This window comes from Glycine max, chromosome 8 (genome assembly GCF_000004515.6).
Source record: "Glycine max cultivar Williams 82 chromosome 8, Glycine_max_v4.0, whole genome shotgun sequence".
Taxonomy (NCBI): Eukaryota; Viridiplantae; Streptophyta; class Magnoliopsida; order Fabales; family Fabaceae; genus Glycine; species Glycine max.
The window spans coordinates 5,539,182-5,567,148 of record NC_038244.2 but is presented as its reverse complement, the minus strand read 5'-3'; the positions used below and the strand labels follow the sequence as shown (position 1 = coordinate 5,567,148).

Here is a 27,967-nt window from a genome sequence, read left to right as displayed (position 1 = left end):
TTTATACTTAGTTAATTTGATTTAGTTGGATGGGTTAATATAGATTGATTGAAATAATACCTGTGTGTAAAAGGGTGTTTTCTTTCCCCTTTCGTATTCTCAAAAAGGGAAAACATCAAAACAATGGTACCTTTATACAATTATTATTATTTAATAAAGATTCACAGTCAATCAATAGATTCGATTCTGGGTACGTGAAAAATTCAATTCGTGCTTGTGAATTACTCCATTGCACCACAAAGCGCATGTTGCAGTTGTTGAATTTCAGTTACGACTAAAAAACACCTTCTTCTGCAGTTCCGCACTGCATTTCATTCCAATTCCAATCAATAATCATAATCATCATCAGCACAATACCCATTTTCCATGGCAAACCCTAAAACGAAAAGTCACCATTCGCTAGGCGGCGAGGACGATCTCGACTCGACCGAATCGCGGTGGGTCTTCCAGGAGGACGAGGAGGATCCCTCCGAGATCGAGGATTTCGACGCCGCCGATTTGCGCCACCAGGCCATGTTTGATTCCGACGACGAGGACAATGCTGAACAGAGACTCGTCCGCACCGGTCCCCGTATCGATTCCTTCGACGTCGAAGCCCTCGAGGTTCCCGGCGCTCACAGAAACGACTACGAGGTCATTCCCAAACTTTAAATCGAAGAGCATTGCATTGGATTAGTGATTCATTAGTGATGTCACTGTTGAGCATTGTTTTTGTGTTGTTTGGATTCTCTTATTGCGGGATGTTAGTGTGGGGAAGGGATTGTGCTGGCTTTTCAAGCTTGATTAGTTGATTTCCACAAAAAAAACAACTTGATTCCCTAGCTTAATTTCCACATTGGAAGCATTGGATTGGATTAATTACGTGTTATTAGTGATGTGCTGTTTTGTGTTGTTTTTATTCTCTTATTGCTCGTGTCCTGTTTCAGGATGTTAGTGTGGGAAAAGGAATTGTCTTAGCTTTTCAAACTCTCGGTGTTGTGTTTGGCGATGTTGGAACAAGTCCTTTGTATACCTTCAGTGTTATGTTTAGGAAGGCTCCTATTAATGGAAATGAAGATATTCTCGGAGCCTTGTCGCTTGTTTTGTACACTTTAATCCTGATTCCGTTAGTGAAGTACGTCCTTGTTGTTCTGTGGGCCAATGATGACGGGGAAGGTATATTAAATTGAGTGTTTTAAAGATAATTCTTCAGTATTGTTTTCTGTTCTGCACTCAAGTTTATGGTTGTTTTAAAACCACTGCAGGTGGTACGTTTGCATTGTACTCGTTGATTTGTCGAAATGCTAAGGTGAGTCTTCTTCCCAATCAGTTGCGATCGGATGCCCGAATATCAGGCTTTAGGCTAAAGGTGCCATCTGCCGAGCTTGAAAGGTCTTTAAAAATCAAGGAAAGACTAGAGACTTCAGTGACTCTGAAGAAGATTCTACTATTATTTGTTCTTGCTGGTATTTCCATGGTGATGGCTAACGGGGTTGTTACACCAGCAATGTCAGGTTGCTTACTGCTGTTGTGCATGTATTCTATAACTTCTTCAGAATTTTTTTTTGTTGTAATGTGTTTGGACTGATACTAAATTACTAATATCATACTTGTAACGTCATCTTGTTGCTTGTGTACCTGGCCTCTGTTGTTTTTCAATAGCCATTTCTTCATATTAATTCTTACTTTATATCTTTTTCATTCTGCAGTACTATCATCTCTTAATGGTTTGAAAGTTGGGGTAGATGCAATTAAGCAAGGTATTGTGCTATCCTATTAGCAAATGTATCTTTAATAGTTATTAATTTTCATGTTATCTACAGACAAATCCAGAGAACTTAGACTTCTGTCTTTCCTCTTTGGAATAATTTTTTGTAGCTTTTCCTATAACAGTAATAGCTTTTAGGCTTCCTTTTTGTATTTAATGTTGTCTGAGTTTTCTGGTCCTAGCATTGACCAAATTCAGTCTTGTGTTTGTAGAATGCTTATGCTATGTATGTCAATCCAACCAAAGTGTGATAATATGGGATGTGTTTCCTATAGTTTAGGTAATCCTGGTGGAGTCTGTAGCAGAATCTGGCTAAATATTGTAATTTTAGTATCATTTTTGTAGTTGGATTAATCTTTTCTTCTTTTTCCTTTATTATGCAGATGAAGTGGTGATGATTTCTGTTGCCTGCCTTGTCATTTTGTTCAGTGTACAGAAGTATGGAACAAGTAAAGTGGGGCTTGCTGTAGGACCTGCTTTGTTTATATGGTTTTGTTCTCTTGCGGGCATTGGTATATACAACCTTGTCAAATATGACAGCAGTGTCTTGAGGGCATTTAATCCTATTCATATATATTATTTCTTTGCAAGGAATCCAACCAAGGCATGGTATTCTCTTGGGGGCTGTCTTCTGTGTGCAACTGGTAAGCACATATATGCAGGGTCATGGATATGTTGAATTTAGTTATACATGTTCTGCTTGTCATGTATATTTTTGTATTTGATTCAGTTGGTGTGTCTGTTGTTCTGTATTTATAAACCAATTCTTTGCTAGCAATTGCAATGGCCAATGCCTAAGTACCCAATGTTTTAAAATTGAGTAGAATTGATTTTGATAGGAATGATTTTGAACTGTTGATTGTAATTGGGATGTGTGTCAATATTAATCACAACCACAAATTTAGCATCAGAAAATGTGCTCGGTGTGGGAAATTGATTCTTGATGTAAAACAAATAGGCCTTAAGTTTCTGTTCATTATCTATCTGAGGTGGAATAACATTCCTAATGAGTTTTATCATAATTTGAGGGTTCATTGCAGTATTGGATCTTCCTTTATGTGGTGTAAGAGAAAAAGATTACTGTTGAGGCTTTATTAGGCATATTCCCTGTGAACATCTAACACTATCACAGTATCCTCTGCTCCCCAAACCAAAATCTCTTGATATTGTAATGTGGTGAATATGCAATTTGCATTTAGGTATTGCTGGCACGTACAATTTTTTTGAACTGCTGATTAACATTGTTACTGGATCCTGTTACAGGCTCTGAGGCTATGTTTGCAGATCTTTGCTATTTCTCTGTACGATCAGTTCAGGTAATGAATGATGTCTATGTTATAATTGACAACTTCTGTTTCCGTTTTACTTTCTGTATCTTATCAACTAATATTTTGATGTAACTGATGGTGGTTTGTTTGTAGCTTACATTTGTATTTCTTGTTTTACCGTGCCTACTGTTGGGTTATTTGGGTCAAGCTGCATACCTTATGGAAAACCATGCTGATGCTGGTAATGCCTTTTATTCTTCTGTTCCAAGTAAGTGTTAGTTTATTTAGTTTCTGCACTAGCCTTTATCAATGTTTTCAGTGATATGTCTTTGCACTTTACAGAATCTTCATGTAATACTATTTTGTGCTTGCAGGTGGTGCATTCTGGCCAACTTTCCTCGTTGCTAACATTGCTGCATTAATTGCAAGTCGTGCTATGACAACAGCCACATTTTCTTGTATAAAACAGTCAGCTGCACTTGGTTGTTTCCCTCGTCTTAAAATAATTCATACCTCTCGGAAATTCATGGGCCAGATCTATATTCCTGTCATAAACTGGTTTCTCTTGGCTGTTTCTTTGGTGCTTGTCTGTTCTATATCCAGCATTGATGAGATTGGAAATGCATATGGTAATGATTTATTTCAATTTCTCTATTTTTATTTACACAGATAATTTTGTTAAATTTATCAGCCATATACACATATTGCATGTCAAATTGTAAATAATGTCACATTTTCAATGGGACCAACTGTATATAACAGGTTGCTTATAGATACTGCAATTACTTGGAAAGACATTGAGCTTCTCTCTTATGATTTCACTTGGATATTCTCAACTATAGTTGAAGAATAGTAATAGTGGAGGTGGAGCCTTGTATAAGAGGAACCGATTTTCTTTTAAAAAACCCTTAAAAGTGTATGAAAATCATCATTATGCTGTTTTTCAAAACTGACTTTATTTTCAGAAAAATGTCATTCTTTACAAATAAAGGTATTTTTGCTTGCATTCACAACACTTTTAAGAGGTGGGAACTATCATTTTATTCCAAATGGATATGATCAAGCATTGCTCTGTTTTTTTGGTATTTAATAGTTGGGGGCAGGCAGGTTACCCCATTTCAAGGTTAGAACATGTCACAAGTTTCAACAAGGGCATACCAACTGATAGGAATCAAAATCCAAGAACTTTATGTCTATGCTGTTTGATCCTAGCGGTCAAACCAATCCTCATTGAAAACCTACTGTCTACTTCAGGAAATGCTTTCACCTTTAAGTTTAAATTTGTAAAAATGAATACATCAATAATAATTTGATTCTTCCATCTTAGACAGGAGGAGGGAGTTAATATTTGATTGTTATGCACTGAATTTACCTTTATTATTATTGTACTACATTATATAAAATATGCATTTGTTTTCAGCTTGTTCCTTTGTCGTCTTTCAGGCATTGCTGAGCTGGGGGTGATGATGATGACCACTATTTTAGTAACTCTTGTTATGCTTCTTATATGGCAGATACACATCATTGTAGTGCTGAGTTTTGCGGTAGTCTTCCTGGGATTGGAGTTGACTTTCTTTTCATCAGTTTTGTGGAGTGTAACAGATGGAAGTTGGATTATATTGGTCTTTGCTGTAATAATGTTTTTTATAATGTTTGTATGGAATTATGGGAGCAAGCTCAAGTATGAAACTGAAGTAAAGCAAAAGCTGTCAATGGATTTGATGCAAGAATTAGGCTGCAATCTTGGGACAATACGAGCTCCTGGGATTGGTTTGCTCTATAATGAGTTGGTAAAAGGAATTCCAGGCATTTTTGGGCATTTTCTAACCACACTTCCAGCAATACACTCTATGATCATATTTGTGAGTATTAAGTATGTTCCAGTTCCCATGGTGCCTCAAAGTGAAAGGTTCCTTTTTCGGCGAGTTTGCCAGAGAAGCTATCATATATTTCGCTGTATTGCCAGGTAACTAGCTAAATATTTTACATTTTGAGATATTGTGTATTGTGTACCTTTGCTAGTTCAGTTGAGGTATGAGCTTTTGAAAAATTGAATGGATTGTGAAAAAGAAGGCCTACGTATTACTTTTGGAAATGTGCTATAGCTTTACATGGACATCTCTCGAGGGAATAATTTAGTCAAATCATACAAGGAAAAGTCACAAAGATGTGATTGTTGGTAAAAGTACTTAGTTCAGGAACAATTAATAAGTGGTTAACTGAGTTGATAAATGGTTGCTCCTCAGCCACTCTTTCAAGTCATAAACTGGAATACTTTTTACTAAGATGTCTTTTTTGTAATTTTCCCTATAGTATATGCTGTCCCTGTAATTAAAGTGTTTTTTTTTTTTTGTCAATCCTAAAACCCTGATCAGAAATTTTATATCTTCAACAGGTATGGTTACAAAGATGTTCGCAAAGAAAATCACCAAACTTTTGAGCAACTGCTGATGGAGAGCCTAGAGAAGTTTATACGTCGTGAGGCTCAAGAGAGGTCGCTTGAGAGTGAAGGGGATGACGATACTGACTCTGAGGATGAGTACTCTGGTTCTAGGGTTCTCATAGCTCCCAATGGGAGTGTTTATTCACTTGGTGTTCCTCTTCTGGCTGATTTTAATGATACAACCATACCCATACCCAATTTTGAAGCAAGCACATCGGAGGAGACAAACCTTGAATCTCCTAAGCCCGCAGTGGTTGATGCTGAGCAGAGTCTTGAAAGAGAGCTATCTTTTATACGCAAGGCTAAAGAATCTGGAGTTGTTTATCTTCTTGGTCACGGAGATATAAGAGCAAGAAAAGACTCATGGTTTATCAAGAAGCTAATTATAAACTATTTTTATGCCTTTCTGAGAAAGAATTGCCGAAGGGGGATCACAAATTTAAGTGTACCCCATTCACATTTGATGCAGGTTGGCATGACCTACATGGTTTGACCATCAATTTTCCAACCCAAACAATTGACAGGTAATATGGAATTATAGTTTGGTAGCAGTGAGTTGGTCTTGGAACTCTCATTTTGCAGTGCTCTTTAATTGCTTGATTGCCAATTTTTTGGCACCTCAAATTGCTGAATATCTTTCCAGCTCATAATCTGGAAATTGTTTCAAGGTTCATGGTTGTGAGCTTGCACTGTAGATATAAGGAATTGGCATACCTTTGTGTAAAAAAGAAACTGATAAATGTAGATTTGTCATAAAAAAAAGAAACTGTAGATTGTTATGTACACATTGTGGATGTGTCAAATTCCACTTCAACATGATGAACACCGAGTTGTGTAATCCAACTATCTTTAGTTTGTGTTAACTGTTTGCCTAATCTCATCTTTTACGAGGCATTTTAGTTACTAAACCTTAAAAGAGATTACACTTCCTCTTTGAAGATTGCATCGTTGCAAGTTTCTCTTGTTTTTTTATGAGAAGATAGCTTCTGCATTGTAATGCAAGTTTACATTATTATTTAATCACAATCTACCAAATGTAATGATTTTTATAATAATTATCTTAAAACTTGTACTAATGATAATTTTTTATTAGTTGATAATTTTTTACATTGACAGTTGATAAACATAAGACTTTTTGATATTTAACACTAAAGTCACTAGTTTGGAAATTGAAAGTAAGGAGGAACAAATACATTTATTAGGAAGTTTCACATCCCTTGCCTCAATTTTCAGGTGTAATTTATATATTTATTGGACAATTTCACTTAATGTCAAATGATTGAAATCTAACATAATATTTATAGTCCTTCTAGGTAGGCTTGTTGATTCTAAGAGACATCTTGAGGTGTTAAGAAGTCTCGCATCGTTTGTCTTAATTCTCAAGGTAGCTTGTATTTGTTGAGAATTTTACATAATATCAATTGATTTTAAGATGAAGTCAAACAATATCATCGCCCTCCATGGCTCACCCCAATCTACACATTTTAAAGTTTTATTTAAAATTATAGGTGTATTCTAGAAGTAAATTGACTAGACTTTGAGACATTTAAATACAGAAATATAAACAGATCTTAGCCCAACATAAGTCTAGTTCTAATTCAAAGATTCATGTACTAGAAAGACATTTAAAACATGAATCAAGACTTTAAGATCTAATTTATAAACAATAAAAGGCCAACGGAAAAATGGGCTTGTCATAAGTGAAAAGCTGCCACAGAGCTTATGATTAAAGAAGACAGCAAGAGAGCTCCTAAAGAGAGACCTTTGAGAATCAAATAAAGTATCCCCCAGCAATGAGTTATCTAATTTATTCTCTTACATTACATCAGTTACTTGAACCCCATCTCACTTTATGGTGTGATTCTTGCACTTCTGTTTTGTACATCTAAATTCTCATCTGTACTGATTTCTTTTCATCCTTGGGTGATTGATAGCCTCAAATCAAAGGTTAAAAGTGTATACTTCTGTAATGTTCTACCTGACCCGAGATCAGGAGGGGAACTTCCTTTCCATTGCGTTGCTGTGTGCCTGCATCCAACATCTAATAAGGGTGGTTTGTTTTCTGATTTTGGGCCACATGGATTTTGGTCTTTGGCGATATGCTATGTATTTGCTTCTGCTTTGACGAAAATTTGAATCTCAAAAGTAACGAGTTAGTCATTACGCCAATGGAGCTCAACCCCATGAGTGCCCCTGCAATTGATGGAGTTAGCACAGTCCCATTTATGGGAAATAACACTCCAGCTGCAATTGGAATTCCTACCTGTATAAAGATAGAGGTATAAGTACACCATGACGATTGAATAACAAATAAAAAAGTATTTCAAATGCTCCAAAATCACAAATAAGAACAGAAACATTGAAACAACAAAACAAAAAGTATCAGTCCTAAAAATACAGTTGAATTTGGTATGAGAGAAATCAACTATCGCACAAGTCGTAACTCAAGTTCCTCCAAAATCAGCACCATGTTTTTAAGGAAAAGACAACCAAAGTAAACGGGGAAATCATGCATGGATTAGTTGATAAGTTATGCCTAACTGTTGTTGGATATGTTTTTGTAATGTTGGCTTCTAGTATCTGATGCCAAAAGAAGGTTCACAATCCATAAAACAGAAGAAAAAATGTTCATAGGTTTGACAAAAGAAATAGCACTAAAGTTGCCTATTTTGTTGCTGTCCTTTTCTAGCGTGTTTCTGAGTGACTTCTCTCTCTTCGTTGTCACTTTATGATGATTTCGTCTCTTCAGTTTGAATAACTGGGTCTCCACACTTCGTTTGAAACTTCCAATTCTTGGTTTTAAGAAAATTAGAATTTGCTTTGGATTTACTTAAGCTGTTGAGTGTTTCAGCTCTCTATTCCTAGCAATATTCTCCGATTTCATTGAGATCCTTGAGTTGTCTTCAAAATATTTGATTGAAGCTTCCAAATGTGGTTTTTAAGATCAGAATTTGCTTTGGATTTACTTAAGCTGATGAGTGTTCCAGCTCTCTCTTCCTAGCAATATTCCCTGATTTCACGAACATCCTTGAGTTGTCTTCAAAATATTGGTTTGAAGCTTCCAAATGAGGTTCTTAAGAAGGTTGAAACTTGCTTGCTTTGCTTGCCATAAATTTCTTTGGCTGATGGTTATTCCAGCTCTTTGGCAATGCTATCTTTCTAGCAATACTCCCCGACTTTGCTAACATCCTTGAGTTGTCTTTCAAACATTGTTTTTTGGTGGAACTCAATTTTATGTTTTTATTTATTAGTTGGGAACAATAAGCTTTAACTTGAGGGAGAGTGTTGAGAATCAAGAATTTTATGTATAATGATGTTATAGGATAAGATATCTCATTTAGAGGATCTGATTTAAAGGAAACTGAATATCCTCTAATTATGTGTAATCAATACTATGTGTGTATATAAACAAGCATCCGTCATGTACTTTGACACACGGTTTCAGTCTATTATCCCTCTATATTTTCTCTCATTTTACAAGTTATATTCTTTCATCTGGAAGGTTCTTTTGTTGATCATCGTAATAGAAAATGATAAGAACATTTTCCACGTTTCAGCAAGCCAACTTTTCTATGAGAAACAAAAATCAAATTTTATAAAAATGTAGGCCGGAAAGTATGGCAATGAATTAAGCATGTGGAAAATTCTTAGCCATACAAACCCCACAAACATGCCGATCAATTTATATAATTGGACAGCAGAAGACTTACAATGTTGTATATGAAAGCCCACCAAAGATTTTGTTTTATAGTATTCATGGTCAGTCTGCTAAGCTCCAAGGCATCAACTATCTGCAATTAAATAAACAGATTAGTCGTCTAATAATATATACATTCCATTATCTAAATAAACATCCAAAAAGTATTGTGGGTGCACATATAGTGTCCATATAAAAGTAAAGGCATTGAGAACAGTACCAAAACATTCATTTGCTATTGAAGTAAACATCCCACATATTTCATGTAAATCAACTACTTTGAATCCACTCTCAGATGTCTCTAAGGATATGAAATGTACTGGCAAAAAGTGGCTTCCAATCCTATATATTATATTTGAGCAACGTTCTGAGGAATTTGTCATCTAAACTGTTAAAAGTGATTATAAGCTAAGGGATTCTTTGACAAGGTCAACAGCTAAGAACAACATATTTAATAAGTAATTTTAAAATAAGTGCCTTTTAAACTTAAAATAAGAAAGTGACCAGTTTGTTTAAACTTAAAATAAGTAATTTTAGAATAAGTGTTTTTTTTATTAAAATCAGTATTTTTTTAACAAATAAGTTTAAACAAACTGATCAATGTCACGTTAAGACATGAGAGTAAAACAATTCTAAAGATATTTAACTATTTAAGAGAAGAAAATTTTCTAACATCTAAGAATAGCACAACACTCTTTACTTTTTTTTCTTCTTCAAAGCTTTGAGCACTCCTTTTTTTTACCCATTTCTTTTAGGATAATGATATTCAAACACTTCAATATTTCAAACACTTCATTAGCACCTTTCATTTGTTTCAATCTCTCTCTCGTCATATCAAATACCTATTATATTTATAACTTTTTTCTATTATTTATTTTTCTCTGAGTGTTGATTAGCATGAGTGTCCAAAAATTATTTTCGTTCTTTTTAATAGACCATGTACAACCAACTTATGCAACTCACATCTCTTTTGTCACTTGCTAAGCTAAGCAACCAATAGGCTGAACAAAAGTTTTTGTTTTCCCTTTAGCGTGTAGTATTGTCTCGGGCAAGTGAAACTTTGGCTTCCCAAATACTTTTTTTAAAATAAAAGCACATTTTATTGTATTTAAATATACGTGTATATTAATATAATATAATATGAAAAGGATTCATATATATTCAATTTTACAGGTTGGCTAAATCTTAAAAAGTTATGTTAACTTTTTTATCAGTTACATATTAAAAAAATAATATTATATTAATGAGGGGACATGATGTTAGAAATGTCTACATATATATATGTTTTCCAGGAAAATTTGGGGGGCCATGGCTCCCCCTCGCCCCTTGTATGTTCCGCCACATTCATGAAGATCAGCTCATGTATAAGCAAAAGGCATCCAGATGCAAAAGTATCATGATAAAAGCTCAACCTTTCTGTATTGAGGAAAGGATTTTTCACATGCCATTTTCACATAGTAGATTTCCTTTAAACATAAATTTTATGGTTGACAGATGAAGTCAAATAAAAAAGTACTGCAACAATAAATTGAATATGATAGAAACAAGATAGTTTTTGAGAAATATAAGAGTATTTTAAGTAAATTTGAGGAAAAAATTAAGGTAAATAATAATGACCTGTGAGAGCTGGTTGCGCATTAATACAATAGAAGACACCTCACTAGCAGCCCCGACACCTCCACCTAATGCAATACCAACATGTGAAGAAGCCAGGGCAGCTGCATCGTTAATTCCATCACCAACCATTGCTACAATGTTGTTATCTTTCTGTAGTTCATTTATGAACTTCTTTTTCTCATCTGGTTTTACTTCAGATAGCACCTGCAAATGGTAAAATATCTAAGACATTGAATAAACAATTTTCTTTCCATGTTTTAAAAATTAAAAAATGATTAACAAGCATAATATATTTTTTTGGTACACGAGAATTCAGACCCAAGACATCTATCTAAACATCTAAGCTAAAACCCAAATAGCCAGCAAATTTAGCTCACGAGCTTACATACGGTAACTTCAACTCAAATGGCTGTTACTTTCAATATCTGCAAGCTTGTAATGAATGGAATATAAAACTTCATGTGTTTAAGCATGGGAGGGTTATGCACAAGATAGAGTTTGTAGCTCCACCCTTGTATCTTATCATCAAAATTCAAAAGTGAACAAGTAAAAATTTCTGACTAATCAAGCAATTGATGATTCAAAGCCGCTGAAGATCATTTACAGCAGGGAGATTTGATTCTATAGAACAAGCAACCATCAGTTCTCAGCTACCCTTCCATGGAGGAACTCTTCAATGTGGCAATGAGCATATGTAGACTGTCGTTTCTAACAGTCGCCTCTAAACGTTTTGAATATTGCACCAAAATCTCAGCCGTAGAGGTGACCTTAATATAGAAAGATTATATAATATGTCGAAAACACTTTACCTTCTCTTTGGGAATTCCAACAAGGGACGCAACATGCTCAGCAGCATTCCTCTTGTCTCCTGATAGCATGTATACACCTATATTTTGCTTTGACAATCTATCAACAACGTCTCTTGCGTCTTCCCTTATCTCATCTTCAAAATAAATTAGGCCAGCTAAAGTATCATCAACTCCAACATAGACAAAGGATTGATTATTACTCTTCTCCACTTCTTGATGTATACTGTTAATAACTCCATGCCTGCACAAAGTAAATCACCTGCTGAAGGTTTGAAATTTATATAAAAAAAATTCTTCACAAATATAATAAATATATTTGTTAGAATACAATGAAAGCTGCCAGTTTCTTAGTGAAGTGGACTAGGTCTTAAGCAAGCAAACACTGGTATGCTGCAATTGTTTGAAGGAAATATCCTCTTTATAATAAATTAATGAAAAATATTAAAAAAAAATTGAGGAACATACTATATTGTGTATCCTTGGACAAACTAAGTACCTGGTAATCCATTCTAATGTCCCAACAGAAACCTTTTTGTCATAAATTGTTGCCACAGCACCAGATCCAGGTTCTTCCAGGAATGTTCCATCTTTTACCTGTAAATTTTGCTGTAAGGCATAAGATAGCAGTTTTATCTTCACAAATTTCAGGACAAGAAGCTAATGCACTTGAAATGTAAAATGCATACATTAAAACTCCATGGTTTCTATTCTACAATACATGTTAATTAGCCAGACTACCAAAATACTGACTTTAAAACGGTAGTAAAACAAAGTGTAGCAGTACCCATTGACACGTCTTCTAGAAAAGGATAGTAGTTCAATTGCTAAACAGATCATAAAATGTTCATGTCAACAGGGAAAGCACAAATGCTTGAATAAGGCAATAAGATAAACCCCAAATGCAGAGAACATAATTGAAACATAAACAAGAAACAAAATGAGAACCTTAGCATTATGACAATTAGCAGCCTGAGCAGCATCCACAATCGCTTTACCAACTGGATGTACTGAATTTGTTTCTACTGCAGCTGCTAACCTTAGAACTTCAACATCAGACAAAGCATTTTCTTCAGTTTGGCTGCATAAGAAAGGCAAGGTTATATTACCTTTTAGTTGCATTACTGTAAGTCTGCAGCAAAAGAAATCATGAATTAAGAGTACAAATACTACTTAACCTGATATGATTTCTCACTATATTCGTGTTTCACAAAACACCACATTTCTTTTTCTTTGTGTTTATCACGCTCTAGGTGGATAGCCTTGAGCATGTGGGGAGTGTTGGAAAGCCACTTTAATTGTGGTCATCCTTAGCCCACCTTAGTTGTGGCAGGTAGCCGTGGGCAAAGAGGGGTGTGCTGAAGTCCCACATTGGCAGGTAGCCATAGGCAAAAAGTGGGTGTGTTGAAGTCCCACATTGGTTAAAGATAGTGTCAAAATAGAGTATACAAGTGAGGAGCAATCCTCACCTTACAAACTGATTTTTTAAGGTTGAGATAGGTCAAACCTACATTCTAAGATTCTTCTTAAAGTTTTTTAGAAAAAAAAAATGCTCCCCACTTATTGTTATGTCTAACTACGCTTTTTCCTGTAACCCATTTAGTTCCTCCTATCCAGAACCTAGAGCTGATTCTATACAGAAAAACTAGACAGTTTTTTCTCTAACCCGTTTAGTTATCCAGGGCAGAATGGATATCTTGTGTAAAATGTAGAGGAAAGATAGACAAAGTTCACATATTTAGAAAAGAATCTTTCCAAATGAAGTGATTATGATAAATGAACAAATATTTCTTGCCCTACACTACCTTGAAATTGCATTTTTTATGCAAATAGGAATGACAATGTTTGTCACAACAGGTCTACCAACCGTGAGGGTCCCTGTTTTGTCAAACACAACAGTGTCTACCATGGCAAACTTCTCTAGAATGTTTCCACCACGAAGAAGTAATCCTCTCTTAGCTCCCAAAGATGTTCCAACCTTTTAAACACAAAAGTGTACAACATGGCTTAGTTCAAACATAATGATAACTAAGTGATAATAAATGTGGTCTCCATGAAAATGTTACCAGCACTGCAGTAGGTGTGGCTAACCCAAGTGCACATGGACAAGCAACAACCTGCATCAATACACTAAAGGCTCAAAATAGGCTCATTTTCTCTTTTCAATTAAGGAAAATAAGAAAGAGAAAGGGCAGCAAGGCTGAGTTTCAAAATTAATTTTGCCTTCCAATTCCCTAAATAAAAGGAATCGGTTACTTGGACAAAGATGGTGCTTGGCTGTGCTTTTTCTTTTCCTTTTTTCATTTAAAAAGTTACTTTAAAGTTTAAGTTTAAAATAATACTTTCAAAAATAAAGCTAAAACTGTTTGGCAATTGTTAAAAGAGGAAAAACAGGGATAATTGAGTAAAAACTGTGTAACAGAGTACACAACGGATGTGTGTTTATATAGGTTCATTAAATTAATTAGAGGATATTTTGTTTCCTCTAAATCAAAGGTTATGTTCCAATAAACCGCTATTATTAATAGAATCAGAATATTATATAATGATTTTCAACAGTAATTTTATATTTTTTTAGCTTAACTCAAACTTCAATACAAAAAAACACTTGGCAAGCACTCCAAACTCATCCACAAATGAAGATCAACCCAAAAGTTCGACATCCCATGCACTCTGAACTAATTTGTTCACTACCTAAATCTCTGACATCCTAGCCTATTTGGTAATTGGTACCAAAAATGGTTGATCCACTAAACCACACGTGACTGTTTCTTTATCCCCTCCCCTCTTTCATTATCAAGAGAAAGCAAACAACACAAAGAATATGAGATACCTAAAACATTTTGCTAAAACTGGCAGTACCAATAACATTGTGAATTATGGCAAACATTTTGCACTGTTGAAGAACATAAAGGGTATTGGCAAGTGAGAGAGAGACAATAGTAGGCATGCATGTCCTTGAGGGAGTAGAAGTTTTCGGAACAGAAGAACAGAGACCACTGCAATCAGCTTTTGCGGAAGCTCCTTTTTTTTTTTAGAGCTTCTTTAAAATTGTGTTTGACTTGCTGCTCCTTTTAAGGAGAAGAAAAGCCCATAAAAGTAGAGCCAAATGCTATCTAAGAACTACTTTTGATCAAATGAAATCCAAATGAAATCAGTATTTCTTGTATGCTATTCTGTGCAAGCTTTTGTTTCCTATTTATTTTAAAATACAGTAGAGGTAAAAAAAATGGAAAAAAAACCGATAACAAACAATGCTGCCTAAAAATTCTTACAGAAAAGAAAACTAAAGAATTTTACTTCTCCATAGTGACTTGTGTGTTGGAAGGATGAGTTATCAATTCCACTAGCACCCATGGTAGGGACAGCCCATCCAAAACCAACTTCACCATCTAGTAACAAGAATAATCTTTAGATTGGTACTTCATATTTAGGATGGGTCCATTGGACAGGACTGCTGCAGCAAAACACATTTTTGGGCTGGGCCAATTATGTTAATCAATACTACCTGTCTATATAAACAAGCATTCGTTGTGTACTCTGACACGCGGTTTTAGTCTATTATCCCTCTATATTTTCTCTCATTTTACAGTTATGATTTTCTAAAATCATAAAGATGAAGGCAAAATATGCTCAAGCTGCCTAGTGCCTCAACAGTAAACATACACATTGGAATATATATATATATATATATATATATATGGCTCATGGAAAGCATTTGAAAACATACCAGAACACTGCAAGCAAGCTGCAAAGCCAGTGAAACTGCACGTCCTTGATATAAAGCAGGAGGTAAAATGTGTGTGCCATACAGACTCCAGAATGTGAATGTGGCAGCAGAGGTTGCCATCACTCCATAAGTGAAGTGTCCAGCCACCTGGATAAACACAAAATGATGTTATTCAATTTAGTGAAAGATGTATGTAGGACTGTAAGGGTAACACTACTCAGTTTAGTAAAGCAGAAGAACAAAGGAAGACAAATTAATAAGAAGATTTCAACCACAATGAGGGATATTAGTATGACAATGCTTGCCATTGCTCTAATGGAAGGCACATGGTTTTTCAGCACCTAAGTAAACACATGCTTCAACAAAAAAGGGAAGTCAGATGAAACAATCCCACAAATAATGTGGTTGCAAATATAAAGACATCCATGGATAATGTTCAAATGTTCCATGTCTACTAGGAATACAACCAAAGTACACCTAATAAGTCCATTTCTAATATGGTAGTAGAGTCTCTATTACTAGAGTTCAATCCTTGCTGTCCCCATATTTCTAATAAAAAGTTGAGTATCGGGAGAATGTCATTGTTCCTGCCACCTATACATTATTCAGAGTCTGGAAGGCTACTATGTGAGGGGGTGTGTTAGAGATGTAATATAAAAAACATTCATGTATCTTCACCTAATGGCTTAAGTTTTTGAAATCATAGCCTATCCAGTCTTTGATGTTGCACCACCAACAGACGTCTAATTCTACAAACTTCACGTTCAAGATGTCCAATTCATGGCATGGGTGAGTGTGCTAAGATATCCCACAGTGGGGTATTAATTCTAAAATAAATTTATAAAAATAAATCAATGCTTATATACAAAATCCTGCACAGACTTCAAGCTTTACATCTTATTTATCAAGAGTGGATATTCTTCCAATCCAGAAGAGAGCATCAATTACAACGCTAAATCTGTATATCTGCATTACTATTTGCAGAAACTAACTTCAGCAACTAGCCAGACCACTTGATGTAGAAACAAAACAAAACTTGCTATTAATTAATAAAAGATTCAGTAGGAGAACCTTGTCAGCCAACCGCTGCACAGGAGCTTCCCTACTTTGTGCCTCTTCAACTAGACGAACAATGTTTGCCATAGCAGTCTCACTACCTGGTCTCTGCACTTCCATTGTAAGAGTTCCATTAAGATTTATACTCCCAGCTGCTACCTCACTCTGCAGAAATAAAACCCATCAATCAGTCGCTAAAATCAACTGTCCGGTACTGCCACGGGTACAGAAATGTGAAGGGGTCAATCATATCTACAGAAAATGAAGTCTGCCCATCATGCATTAATATGTAAAATGGTTTTCTTGTTTTACTGATAAACTGCACACAATGCACTGATGAACTTAGAATCAATGATCACAGCATCCGCATGTGCTCAAAGGAACCAATAAAAGCTACAAGTTGTGTCAAAAGCCAAATAAATCTCAAATTATAAGAGAATATGTTGAGATAGAAAGTACCCCAGGTACTTTTGTTACAGGCAGTGGTTCACCAGTAAAACTTGATTCGTCTACAGTGCTTCTACCAGATCTCACAACTCCATCAGCTGGAATACGATCCTAGGAAAAAGGATATATGGGTTAAAAGGAATAGCTACATAGATGTGACATTTTATGCATATTACTTATCAAAATCTAAGAGTGAGTTCAAACTTCAAAATGCTGTTAGCAACGGTTTTGCAGCACAAAGATCATCATAGTTTGCAAATTTGAAAACAAAGAAAGTGGTTATATGGGTAATGTCTCTTTCCACCTTTACCCAATTGTGGACAAAATGTGTATCACTGTTACCATATTTCTTTTCAATAGTTCACTTGATACTTTTATCCCACTACTACAAACATCCATTTGGAAAGAATACACAACTAAAGCTTCTTCTGAAACTAGAAAAGGGTGAAAGAGCTACAGGGTTGTATCCGATAATATGTAGATTCTGATATTACTCACTCCAGGTAATACAATAATTTGGTCTCCAACAGAAAGACTGTCAGAAGGAACTTCAACAACCGAGCCAACCTCTGTTTCCCCATTGTTCAAAAGAAGGCGAGCTTTTGGTGGCAATAAACTAAGAAGTCCTGTCATATCACTGGCTGCTTTAATCTTAGCTCTCTGTTCGAGATTCCTTCCTAACAAGACAAATGCAATTAGCATAATTGGTTCCTCAAAGAAGGCCTTCCAACCCTGCATAAACATTAAAAAAGATCATTTAACACAATTAAATTTATATTTACATACACTATCACAAATCCAACTGCATAATTTCACAAAACAAATATACTTTCTAGCTTCTAGTTAATATGTACAAGCAAGCACATGCTGTGCATCTAACTCTAACCAACAGTTGGTTTCCACTCATGACTGTCAAATGCGAGGGACTCCAACCACTCCATAAACATGTTATTCTTTTTCTTATATGAGAATAAGATGAATAGAAGTATAGAACACTATTCAAACAAAGTAGATAAATAAGCATCAACCTAAGTCACATCCACCATTATTTAGTCTTTAACCAAAATGAAAAAGAAAAACTATAGCATTGTAATGTAAATAAGATGTAGGCATGGGCTAAAACCAAACCAAATGATGACCATGAACATGGACTATGGAGGAACAGTATGCTATTATTTCTTTATTTATGGTGAACAAATACACAGTTCATTGGATCAATATAACTGACTCTATCAACTTGCTTGAGCATGAGCAATGCATGCGTGAAAGCTGGGGACCAACATGTGTATAGACATGTATCTGTGAAATGATAAAAGAGATCAAAGAGTATTTTGCCCAATCCAGAAAAACAAACCAAAAGGGAATTTACATATTATAGTAATCGGTGAACTACTAGGGAATAGCAATCTTGCAAACAATAGCTACATAGCAATCATAAATTTGGCATAACTGTATAGTCATATAACTAAATGACAGACCACAACAAAGCCAGCAACAAAAGAAATTTGAGTGTTCTATTTTCTTTAATTATTTTAAGATAAATGTGTTACTAAATGTAGCCAGCAACCAATTGAATCCAACATTACAGGATGGAGATAACAAACTTCATAAAGGCATTTTACCAATTTTGGCAGCAAGGCAGCAAATGAACTGACTGTAAATGATGATAAAGCCCCGAGACCAACTAAGGTGTTCATGTTTGGCGTCCTTTTAAGAAGGCTTTTTAAGCCATCAAGGATAAGTTGGCGGCCAGGACCAAGCAACGTAAACAAAGACAACGAAAGATGAAACCCAATGGAATGAAATACATGGATCCATGGTGCCTTTGCTGCAAAGAAATGAGAGAAATGGCCAACAAGGCAGACAGCGCATAGAGCCCAAGAAACAGCTAGCTCACGACCTTCGAACAGCATATAAAAAAGAAAGGAAGCACATCAATTAGCCTCAAAAGTCACAACAGATGAATCATCAGAGAACCACTCAGAAATATCATAAGCTGGCTCTTGTTGCAACATTAATGTAGAAAGATTTTATTAGATGATTACCACTTTCTCTTAATTGTCTATGTCTTTCCTCCATCTTCCTTTCAAAAATTTGGAGGAAGTTGTCTCTTGTTGAGTCTGCACTTTCAGGAGCAGAATGATCAGCAATCAAACACATCAAAGGAAAAAGCTGGTGTGATTTAAACTACATATACAAGCTTTAAGCTTCAACCTAGCAGAAGAATTTAATCACTCTGAAAATTATAATCTGAACCAAGATAAAGTTTATAAATGACTAGTATCTGATTGCTTTCTCCAAAAAATATTAGGAAAATTACCATTAAATAATTATTGGTAAAAATATTTCAAATTTAGGAACATTAACCACTCATCTGGTTAGTGGTTAATAAGCACCTACCTAGTATTGACCTCATCAGAAAATATTTTTACCAAGAAATTCCTTTATTTTTGTAATTTAATCAATATTTTATTCACTCAAGTAGCAGAATAAGCTATGATTCCAATCAGGCCTTCACATGAACAAATTCGGGGGGAAATGTTAGAATATATGAAAAATCTAATATTATATATTTTTTTAGAACATATTAGATTATCTTTTAGGATTAGTTTCCCTTTTTCCTCATTATCTCTTAGAATTGGTTACCTTGTTTCATTATCTCATGAATTGTTTCATATTTAGTCAGGATAATGATTGGTACAAATAAGGGTTAGTTCTCTAGGTTTTATGAATATCTTAATTGAAATACATCACATTATATCAAGTCAATATCAATCTCAAAATATTTAGTCTTTATTCTCTTCTTTTTCCCCCTTTATACCTAAATCCCCATAATTTCAACAGAAAATTTGAATCTCCTAGAATATACCGACTACTGAGGAAAGATGTGCACCCAGGTAATCAAGAATGAGGTGGTGGTGATTCATGCCATTTAAGGTGCAAAAGTAACAGTTCAGAATACCCACCTTACCCTTCAGGGTGCCCCTGCGCCCATAGTTATATAGCCTCTTAAGGAGTAAGGACCCAAAAACAAAAGCAAAATAGAAGCAATTCATAGCAACAGACAAGATTTACACCAGATTCTCCTCAGACACTTGCAATATATTCTATCTTGATCTTCCCAATCATTTGTTCGCTAGTAAGAGTAGACTAATATGGACAAGGGGAATATGGCCTATAAATAAATAAAAATTTCTCAACGCTACAAAACAAATAGCAGAAAAGCTTGAATCGTCATTATCTTAATACATGATAAAAAGAACTCAATGATGAGGAGAAAAAACACATCATGAAAGGAGAACAATATAAGTTATAACAATAATAAAGGTGTTACATGTCTATTATACTACAGCAGGTAAAAATAAAATACAGCAGCTGGAAACATTAATTGGGTACAATACAAAACTATAAATTCCAACTATCATAGAAGCAAATAAAAAATAGGAGTCCTCAAAATTCAAGATAACTAGAGGATTGCTAGTATCAGATTCAACATCAGCAAATTCTTCACCATGGAGGGGCGCCTGAACATGGACATGGATCTCCAATACCCATCACAAGAAGCCACGGAGATTCACCTACTGAAGTGAGAAATTATAACATGAATAATGGTTTTTAAATTATCCTATATATCTAAGTAGGGTGGATATAGGATTTGAAAACAGTTTACTCATACAAAAGGTAATGTGTTAAAACTTAGAACCTCATGAATTGAGGGCATACCATTGACTCCAGACAACCACTTTTTGCATTTATATGGTGAAATAAATCCTTCAGTAGCTAGCTTCTTCACCTGCCACTTAACCCGCCAACTTCATGTAAATCAAATGAAACTCTACAACACGTGGTAATATCTAATCTCATTTGAAGTAATGACTGCAAAGTGGACAGCCAGAGGAGTAATGTGTCCAATGTTGCATGGTACGTCTATTAAACAATTCAAAAGGTATCCCCATGCTTATAAATCTTATTCTTACTCTAGAAAGAGCTTAGCACAGATTGTTTCCAAATTGAAGTTATGTAGGAAGATCAGTTGCTGGTCATTTATATTCACACAAATTTAAGAATTTCAAACCAAAATTATAGCTTCAACTTCAGTCCATGGAGTACAATTAAACCGTTACAAATTAACACTAAATACTAATATTAACAAGGACTAGGAATAATAACAGCTAATAATCTTCAGAGATGATGAGAATTTGGAAATATAGAAATGGACAATAATGAGGTGTATATAATCTTAAACTTGTGGTCTTGAAAATATACCTCGAAGGCTAGAATTATAGCCACAACTAGTTAAATGCTCAGCAAGTGCCTCCCCTAATTGCTTTTGCCAATTTGGTGCATTTTTTGCTTCAGATACAGGCCAAACTATTGCTGTCTCTGTTGTTAAATTTACACTAGCAGATGACACTTGTGGCTGTGCAACATCCATTTGCATAAAAAAGTAAAGAATCATGATTTAGATTACTGAAAAGGAAAAAAATAAAATAATATATATATATATATATATATATGTATATATTCTTTTTCTCTTTGTTATCCACCTTAACTTTTCTCTTTGTTTATATTTTTTTTATACAAACTAGCTTTCAGGTTTTTTTTTTCTTATAAACGAGTGTAATAAAAAGCAAGTTAAAATTAAGAATTATCAGACACCAAACTACTAAGCCTAAGCATGATTTTTCCAGCTTAATGCTAATCATCTCCAACAACATACACAGACTATTGAAATGAAATGCTCGTAATATCCACTTTACTAATGGATGGTGTAAACGTGGCAGAATGCCTCCATCACCACCAACATAACACCAATTATCATGCAAATAAATAAAGAAGAAAAAAAAAGTTATGCATTGACCGGGTAAAATCATCTAATCGCAAATTATCATATATGATAAGTTTATTGACTTTCATAATAATTATCTTAAAAGTCATAACAACAATCTGCAACTGGATAAACAGTTTTATAAAATAATGGAAGCATCAGTAAAGTTTAGATTGTAAGCCAAGTCAAATCGAAATTTCAGTAACTTACTTGATTTTCCAGTATCCTTTTCACAGTCGCCGCACATCCCCCACATACCATTCCCTATCACAGACATAAACAAAACTAAATTATTATTTTACTAAAAAAAACAATAATAACATAAAAAATCTACTCAGAGTGAACAGTTCACACCGAAACATCGAGAATGATAACATCAGGCGAAAGTGCGGAAAGCTCCTGAGACGCGTCTCCTACCAGTTTGAGATTAGCATCTCCAGACTCACCGCCAGAACCGCCACCTCCGTCACCGTCGCCGGTTCCAGCGCCGCCATTTCCACCGCCGGCAGGAGAAGCAAAGGAAGCCGCGGAGCTCGAAATGCAGCGCGGCGTTCGCGGGAGCAGTCCGCGGAAGGATCGAAGCGAGGACGGCGACGGCACGGAGCCGAAAGAGCACGGAATGCGGCAGCAGTTGCTGCTGCTGTTATAGGAAGTAACGAGGCATTTTAGGTTGCGGCGGAGCAAGGCGCGTTGAGGAGCTCGGTGGAGATGACCGTGGAGCGCTCTGAAGAGCGCCACTTGCGCGGTGGTGTTGATGGAGAACGCAGAATCCATTGGAATGGGAAGGACTTAAGAGAACAGAGAAGAGTCCTCACGCTTCCCACGCTTTGTAGTTTGTACTAGTTGCCTATCCTAAATAATAAATAGCAAGTCGTCCACACTAGTATTGTTTGGTAGAGACTTTTACTATCGTGAGAAACGTTTTTGTTCACACTCGGCGCCAGCCGGGCTTTTCTTATTCATTTTTAATTAAATATTGTTATTTATTACTACTAGATATCATTGATATTCAGAAGAAGAAACATTATCATTAATATAAAAATATGTCTAAAAAAATATTGATATAGATATGTGTATTATAAGAGTATTTGTATCACAGATGTGGATTTTTTTTGTTGAATATTTGAAATATGAAAATGAGAATATATATTTCAATTTTTGTTAGAAGATAATTAAAAAATATTTTTTATTTCTAGGAAAATGAAATTCTTGTGTTTATACTGATTTTATATTGATTGATTTTATTTACATAAAATGAGGATGAGAGTGTGATTTTTTTTTATTTAATACTAAGAATATGAATTTTTTATAATGTGGTAGAAATTATATTTATTGTATAAAAATTCTATTATACCCATGTTATTAATCCTCGCTATCTCGTTACCCATCTACTAAATAATACATACCTTTTTTTTCACACGTATTGCTTATGTAAGTGGCCATGGTACCCAAAGTTTGTTACAATAGACTGAAATATAGCATCTATGTCTAAACAATATTGTACATATAATTGTCCTTAGATTTATTTGTTGCCTGTTTTTTAATGAGTTATGCTTATTATGCTCACAAGTTTTTAGTTATGTGTGATGTATACGTATTCTTTGCATCGAGTCGTACGAGAACCATGTAAAAATTGAAAACTTCGGTGATTAATATAAAATATAATTTTTTAAATATAAAAGATATTTTAGTAACTATAACATAAATTTCTAGGGGAAAAAAATGTGAATCAAGCACATGTTTTAAATATGTCTAGGAATATTAAAAAGATTTCCAACGGGTATTTCATAGAAAGCCAATATAATTTTTTTTAAATACCCAAAAGTTACATTCTTATGTAATATTCCCTAGAATAACACATTCTCAGAAATACAATAAGTTGGTGCTTAATTTTGGAGTTTTTTGTTTTCATTTTAAAAAAATAAGAATAAGAATAAGTTTGTTTAAAATTTAGAAAACAATTTATTTTAAAATATTTTCAAAAATAAATCCAAAACCAAAAATAAAAAATCAATATTTTTAGTTTTTTTTAAGAAGTAAAAAATACACTGACACCTTAAGATACTTTTTTTCTCGATATATATTTTTTAAATTTTGAAAGTTTAAAAATAAAAACAGAAAATAAATATTCAAATCAAGTGTCCATAATTTTCTTTACTCTTCTTATATATATTTTTTAAAAAATTAATATATTACTGAAACTTATAAGAAATAAATATTTTTAAATATAAATTATATTTTGAATTTATAACAAATAAATTGAATGGTTTAAGAATAATTTTAAGTTAAATCGAATAGGCGATTAAAAATATTAAATATACTTGTAAAGATATAAAAAATCGATGTCAAATAGTTGAGATATATTTTTCTAGTTGACCAAGTATGTGTAAAATGTACTTCCAAGTGAAAAAGAAAAAAAAAATTAAGAATGTCTAATTGAAAAAAAAAAATATTAAAAATATCTAATTGAGATAATAAGTAGTAATCAATAATAGTCAAACAAATCATAGTAGTTTGTGTCTTTAAGTAATTGAAGACATTACGAGTTTATGAATCTTTTTAATAAAAATTTTGAGTCCACTTTATAATAAAACAAAAATAACCGCAAAATGACATTTATATCTAAAGTTACAAATATCTTTTTCGTACATATTCAGTACGAAAATATTCAAGTAGCTTCACTACTCATCAAACAAGCATATATGCGACTGAGGTGCAACTGCAACCCAACAAACAATGCCCACATAACTCAGACACAGTCCCTCTTCAGCACCCCTAGTATCCTCATCTCATTACCTCTTTGAAGATCCATCTAAATCTAATATTAAAAGCATGCAAATCCTGCTTTCTAATAGATAAAGCCCATTAAAGATTAAGAGGTAAGTCTACAAACGAGAAAAAAAAAAAAAAAAGTCTACACACATAAAGGAAGTGAGAATGAAATGAGTCCTCAAATGTAAAATCATTGCCAGCATCAGAGTTTTATTCCAGAACTTCAAATCACACCTTATCAATCATTCAGTTACCTAAATTACTGTTTCCATTCCATACTTGGCAGTTCATCAAATATAATAATGAACAGCAATTCATCATTCTATGTCATTGTCCTCAAACTTTCCGGTTGCGGAAAAAGTACTTAACTAAATTGTTATCGTATCACATTAAACATGGTTCTCAGATGAGGTTGTATTATAGAATCATTGGTATATAGTATAACTGTTATATCCAACAGCAAGATTGAATTAAAGGAATTCTGTACTAAGCATACAATCGTACTTCTAGGTTTCTAATTTCACACCAAAGGGGTAATTTCATATCCGTGGCAATAAAGACTAGTGATAACCAATAGGAGCCGGTGCTTCCCGTAGTTCTTTACCTTGAAAGTGGATATCCTGCATGAAAAACATAGTTGTATTAAAAAAAGAGGAACACTAATGCAAAAGCAATGTCAACCCGGAGACACATTTGATATGATAAATAAAGTAAACTGTAAACTAATTAACCTTTGTTTTAAAACAAATAATGTACCAGCTCACTTTCTTCTAAGTTCTGATGAACACAAAACATAGCAGTACTAGATCGGCCAAAAGAACATATCAGAACTACAAAGCATATCTTACATATAACATCTTGTCCACTTAGGTGGTTACCGGGTCCCACCGAAAACAATCTTCATTATGTGAATGTAGTGAAAAATGAAACTATACTTTTTGTCTCTATTCAACTATGTATGACAACAAATGTATGTTCTCTGGCAGTAATAAATTTCTGCAGCCAAAGCTGCTTGCACACTCGTCGGCTGCATGCCCCTCGTATTGAAATTATAGGCAGGGTCAATTAGAAGATTGTGGGAAGAATTCCCATTTAGCTGTCAGCCATATTATTATTCTTTGTGAGTTTTACCTTATATAATGTACAATTTTCATGATTTCTGTTCCAAGAAATAAAATTCAGTATAAGTCAGAGAGAATATGGAAATGAAAGAAGTATAAAACAAATATATCATAATAACAATTTTAGTGGATAAGTTGGTGGAGCTGAAGAAGCATCGCTGTTTTAACTTTTAAGACAAGCAAAAAGATGATTAAGCGAGTGAGAAAGAACACTCACAGAAGCAAAATGGTTCACATCTCGATGGTGAGCCTCATCAGCACGAATGACTGTTATAACATCTTTCAATCTGGCATCCTTGGGAAGCCTCCAATAGTCTATTGCAATGGCAGGGGCAGGAACATTTTCAATTGCACCACTTTCAAGATCCTTCAAGTACTCAGTGTAAGAATGTATAGCCTCCTCCTCAAGATACCCAACTATTCTATGAGCTACCTTCGGGGAGAGTATGTAAAGCACGAAAAACGCATTGAAGAAAACTCCCTGTACAGCAAGAACCAGCAGTCTTTCGTACCATTTAGGCTTCACAAGTTCCACCATAGTCATTAGGTGCATTCTCTCATTCTCTGCTTCCTCCAGCAATGCTTTGATCCAACCACCACTTTGCTGAAACTTACGGAGTGACCTGAGGTGCAACAGCATCCCTCCTACCATGCCAGGGACAGCTGCAACTGTTTCCAGCATCATTGCACGGCAACCATACCGTCTCTGAAAACATGTATGGAAAATAATGAACGACAATAGACACCACCACCAAGAAGAATATGAATATCTTGACAAAATTTTCTAAGGAAGCTGCAACATGTACAACTCTGGTCAGATAAATTTCTACAAAAGCACTTTTAGGAAAAAGAAATAAAAAGGAAAAATGAAAAATGTTTATTCAGTTAAAATCAGCTTATGGATTAGTTAAAATTAGGTTTTGGAGAAGAAGCTAAAATCAATAAAATAATACTCCTTTTGTTTAAGATTATATGGCAATTCAGAGAAAAAAAAATATTCTAAAATAGATGTCATTTTATAAAATTAATATTAAATTAAATATTTTATTTCAAGATTACCCTTAATGAATATTGCACCTAATGGGAGTGTTGTATAAGAAGAATAAATAAGTAATTAGTTATAGAAATGAAGAATATATGAGAAAGTTACCTAATATTTTTTATGAAATTTAAACCTTAAATATCATATAATTTGTAATAGAGGAAGAATAAGAAAACAGAAAATATAACGGTATCAATAAACATCTTACTAATAGCCAAAATAAAAGTATACACGCAAACACTAAACAACACCTTACTCAGGTACAAATGACACAAATTTGATTATCAAATCAAGAGTCAATTGAGCGGTTCTAATTAAACTAAACAGATCAACATGACTTAAGAACATATAATTTTAGCAACCCTCAACTATTTCCTTCTTTTTCCTTTAGTTATGAATCAAGTCATAGGATATTTCAAAATTGAGTGACATTGCAATTTACACACCTTAAAAAACAAATCTGTTGGAATTCTCAGGAGCTTCACTGTCCTGTAAGCAACTTTATCCAGAACATTCTTTGGCACATGATGCTTAGTAAGATCTATGGACACGTTTGAACGATAACTCTCCCACGGCTACACAGACAAAAGAAATCAAGCTCATAAGCATTCAAAGAAAATCATAGCCAGGTCATTTAATAATCAGTAGATTTCTCAAAATATAAAATAAAATAAAATATTCCAAGAATCACATAATTCATAAGCATAACACAACAATCAGCAAACATCTACTCTCATAATCGACAATTCAACATCAAAATCCGCATACGGAAATTCTCGATGATAATGCATTTGTGATAAACATAAACATAAAGTAATCAACGACGCTAAGAAATTGAGTTAAAAATTAATTCGTAATCAGAAACAGAATCCTCACCATGAAGCAGTTCCAAGGCCACTCCGTTCCGTCCTCTCTCACAACCTTCGGCCTCGAAATCCCCCAATAACTGGACTCCACCACGCTCTTCTCGGCCTTGGCCTTCTCCTTCTCCTTCTCCTTCTCCGGCAGCTTCGCCTCCGCCGGCGAAACCATCGTCCTCTTCCAGTAGAAGAACCATCCGTTCGCGCCTCCGGCGCAGAGGAGCCTCGTTTCCGCCGCCGCATACGGCATCAGCGCCGCTGAACCGAGGCGGTTACCGTTTTGGTTCCGGCCATTGAGCAGAGCGCGGCGAACCGTAGAATTCAGTGCAGTGAGCTTCATCTCTCGACAGAAGAATCGATCGCGTTTTGCAGAGACTTCGTTTGTTTATCACCGACTTTTCATTGAACCGTGTAATTGCGGTTACTGAAGAAGAAACGTAGCGCTCGCACATGGAGGGAAAAGAAACGATAAGGAAAGTTAGTTGCGGTCCCATGCGTGTCTCGTGAGCCGTGAGCGCGGCAAGAAAGGATCT

The 27,967-nt window shown here is 34.6% G+C and overlaps 3 protein-coding genes across 3 annotated transcripts; 1 reads left to right on the top strand and 2 right to left on the bottom strand.

The window, feature by feature from the left end:
* The first annotated feature begins 73 nt into the window (after window positions 1-73).
* Window positions 74-6,321, top strand: LOC100778388 (potassium transporter 7). Its single transcript, XM_003530985.5, has 10 exons — window positions 74-633; window positions 927-1,155; window positions 1,245-1,493; window positions 1,689-1,739; window positions 2,131-2,391; window positions 3,011-3,063; window positions 3,169-3,283; window positions 3,390-3,644; window positions 4,459-4,981; window positions 5,411-6,321. Exons 1-10 carry the CDS (start codon window positions 367-369, stop codon window positions 5,949-5,951), a joined length of 2,544 nt encoding a protein of 847 aa, XP_003531033.1. The 5' UTR covers window positions 74-366; the 3' UTR covers window positions 5,952-6,321.
* A 776-nt stretch (window positions 6,322-7,097) lies between these two features.
* LOC100777857 (copper-transporting ATPase PAA1, chloroplastic) lies at window positions 7,098-22,512 on the bottom strand. Its single transcript, XM_006584918.4, has 17 exons — window positions 21,994-22,512; window positions 21,850-21,903; window positions 21,078-21,231; window positions 18,857-18,931; window positions 18,434-18,711; window positions 17,310-17,543; window positions 16,824-16,922; window positions 16,380-16,529; window positions 15,309-15,455; window positions 13,645-13,695; window positions 13,384-13,556; window positions 12,527-12,659; window positions 12,078-12,175; window positions 11,582-11,822; window positions 10,773-10,976; window positions 9,169-9,249; window positions 7,098-7,721 (listed from the first exon to the last, which is right to left on the bottom strand). Exons 1-17 carry the CDS (start codon window positions 22,411-22,413, stop codon window positions 7,500-7,502), a joined length of 2,814 nt encoding a protein of 937 aa, XP_006584981.1. The 5' UTR covers window positions 22,414-22,512; the 3' UTR covers window positions 7,098-7,499.
* Window positions 22,513-24,756: 2,244 nt separating this feature from the next.
* On the bottom strand, window positions 24,757-27,854 carry AOX2 (alternative oxidase 2a). The gene is given in 4 exon segments (NM_001248837.1): window positions 24,757-25,031; window positions 25,750-26,238; window positions 27,021-27,149; window positions 27,451-27,854. Coding segments are annotated over 4 exon segments (1,002 nt in total). The 5' UTR covers window positions 27,775-27,854; the 3' UTR covers window positions 24,757-24,971.
* Window positions 27,855-27,967: the final 113 nt, after the last annotated feature.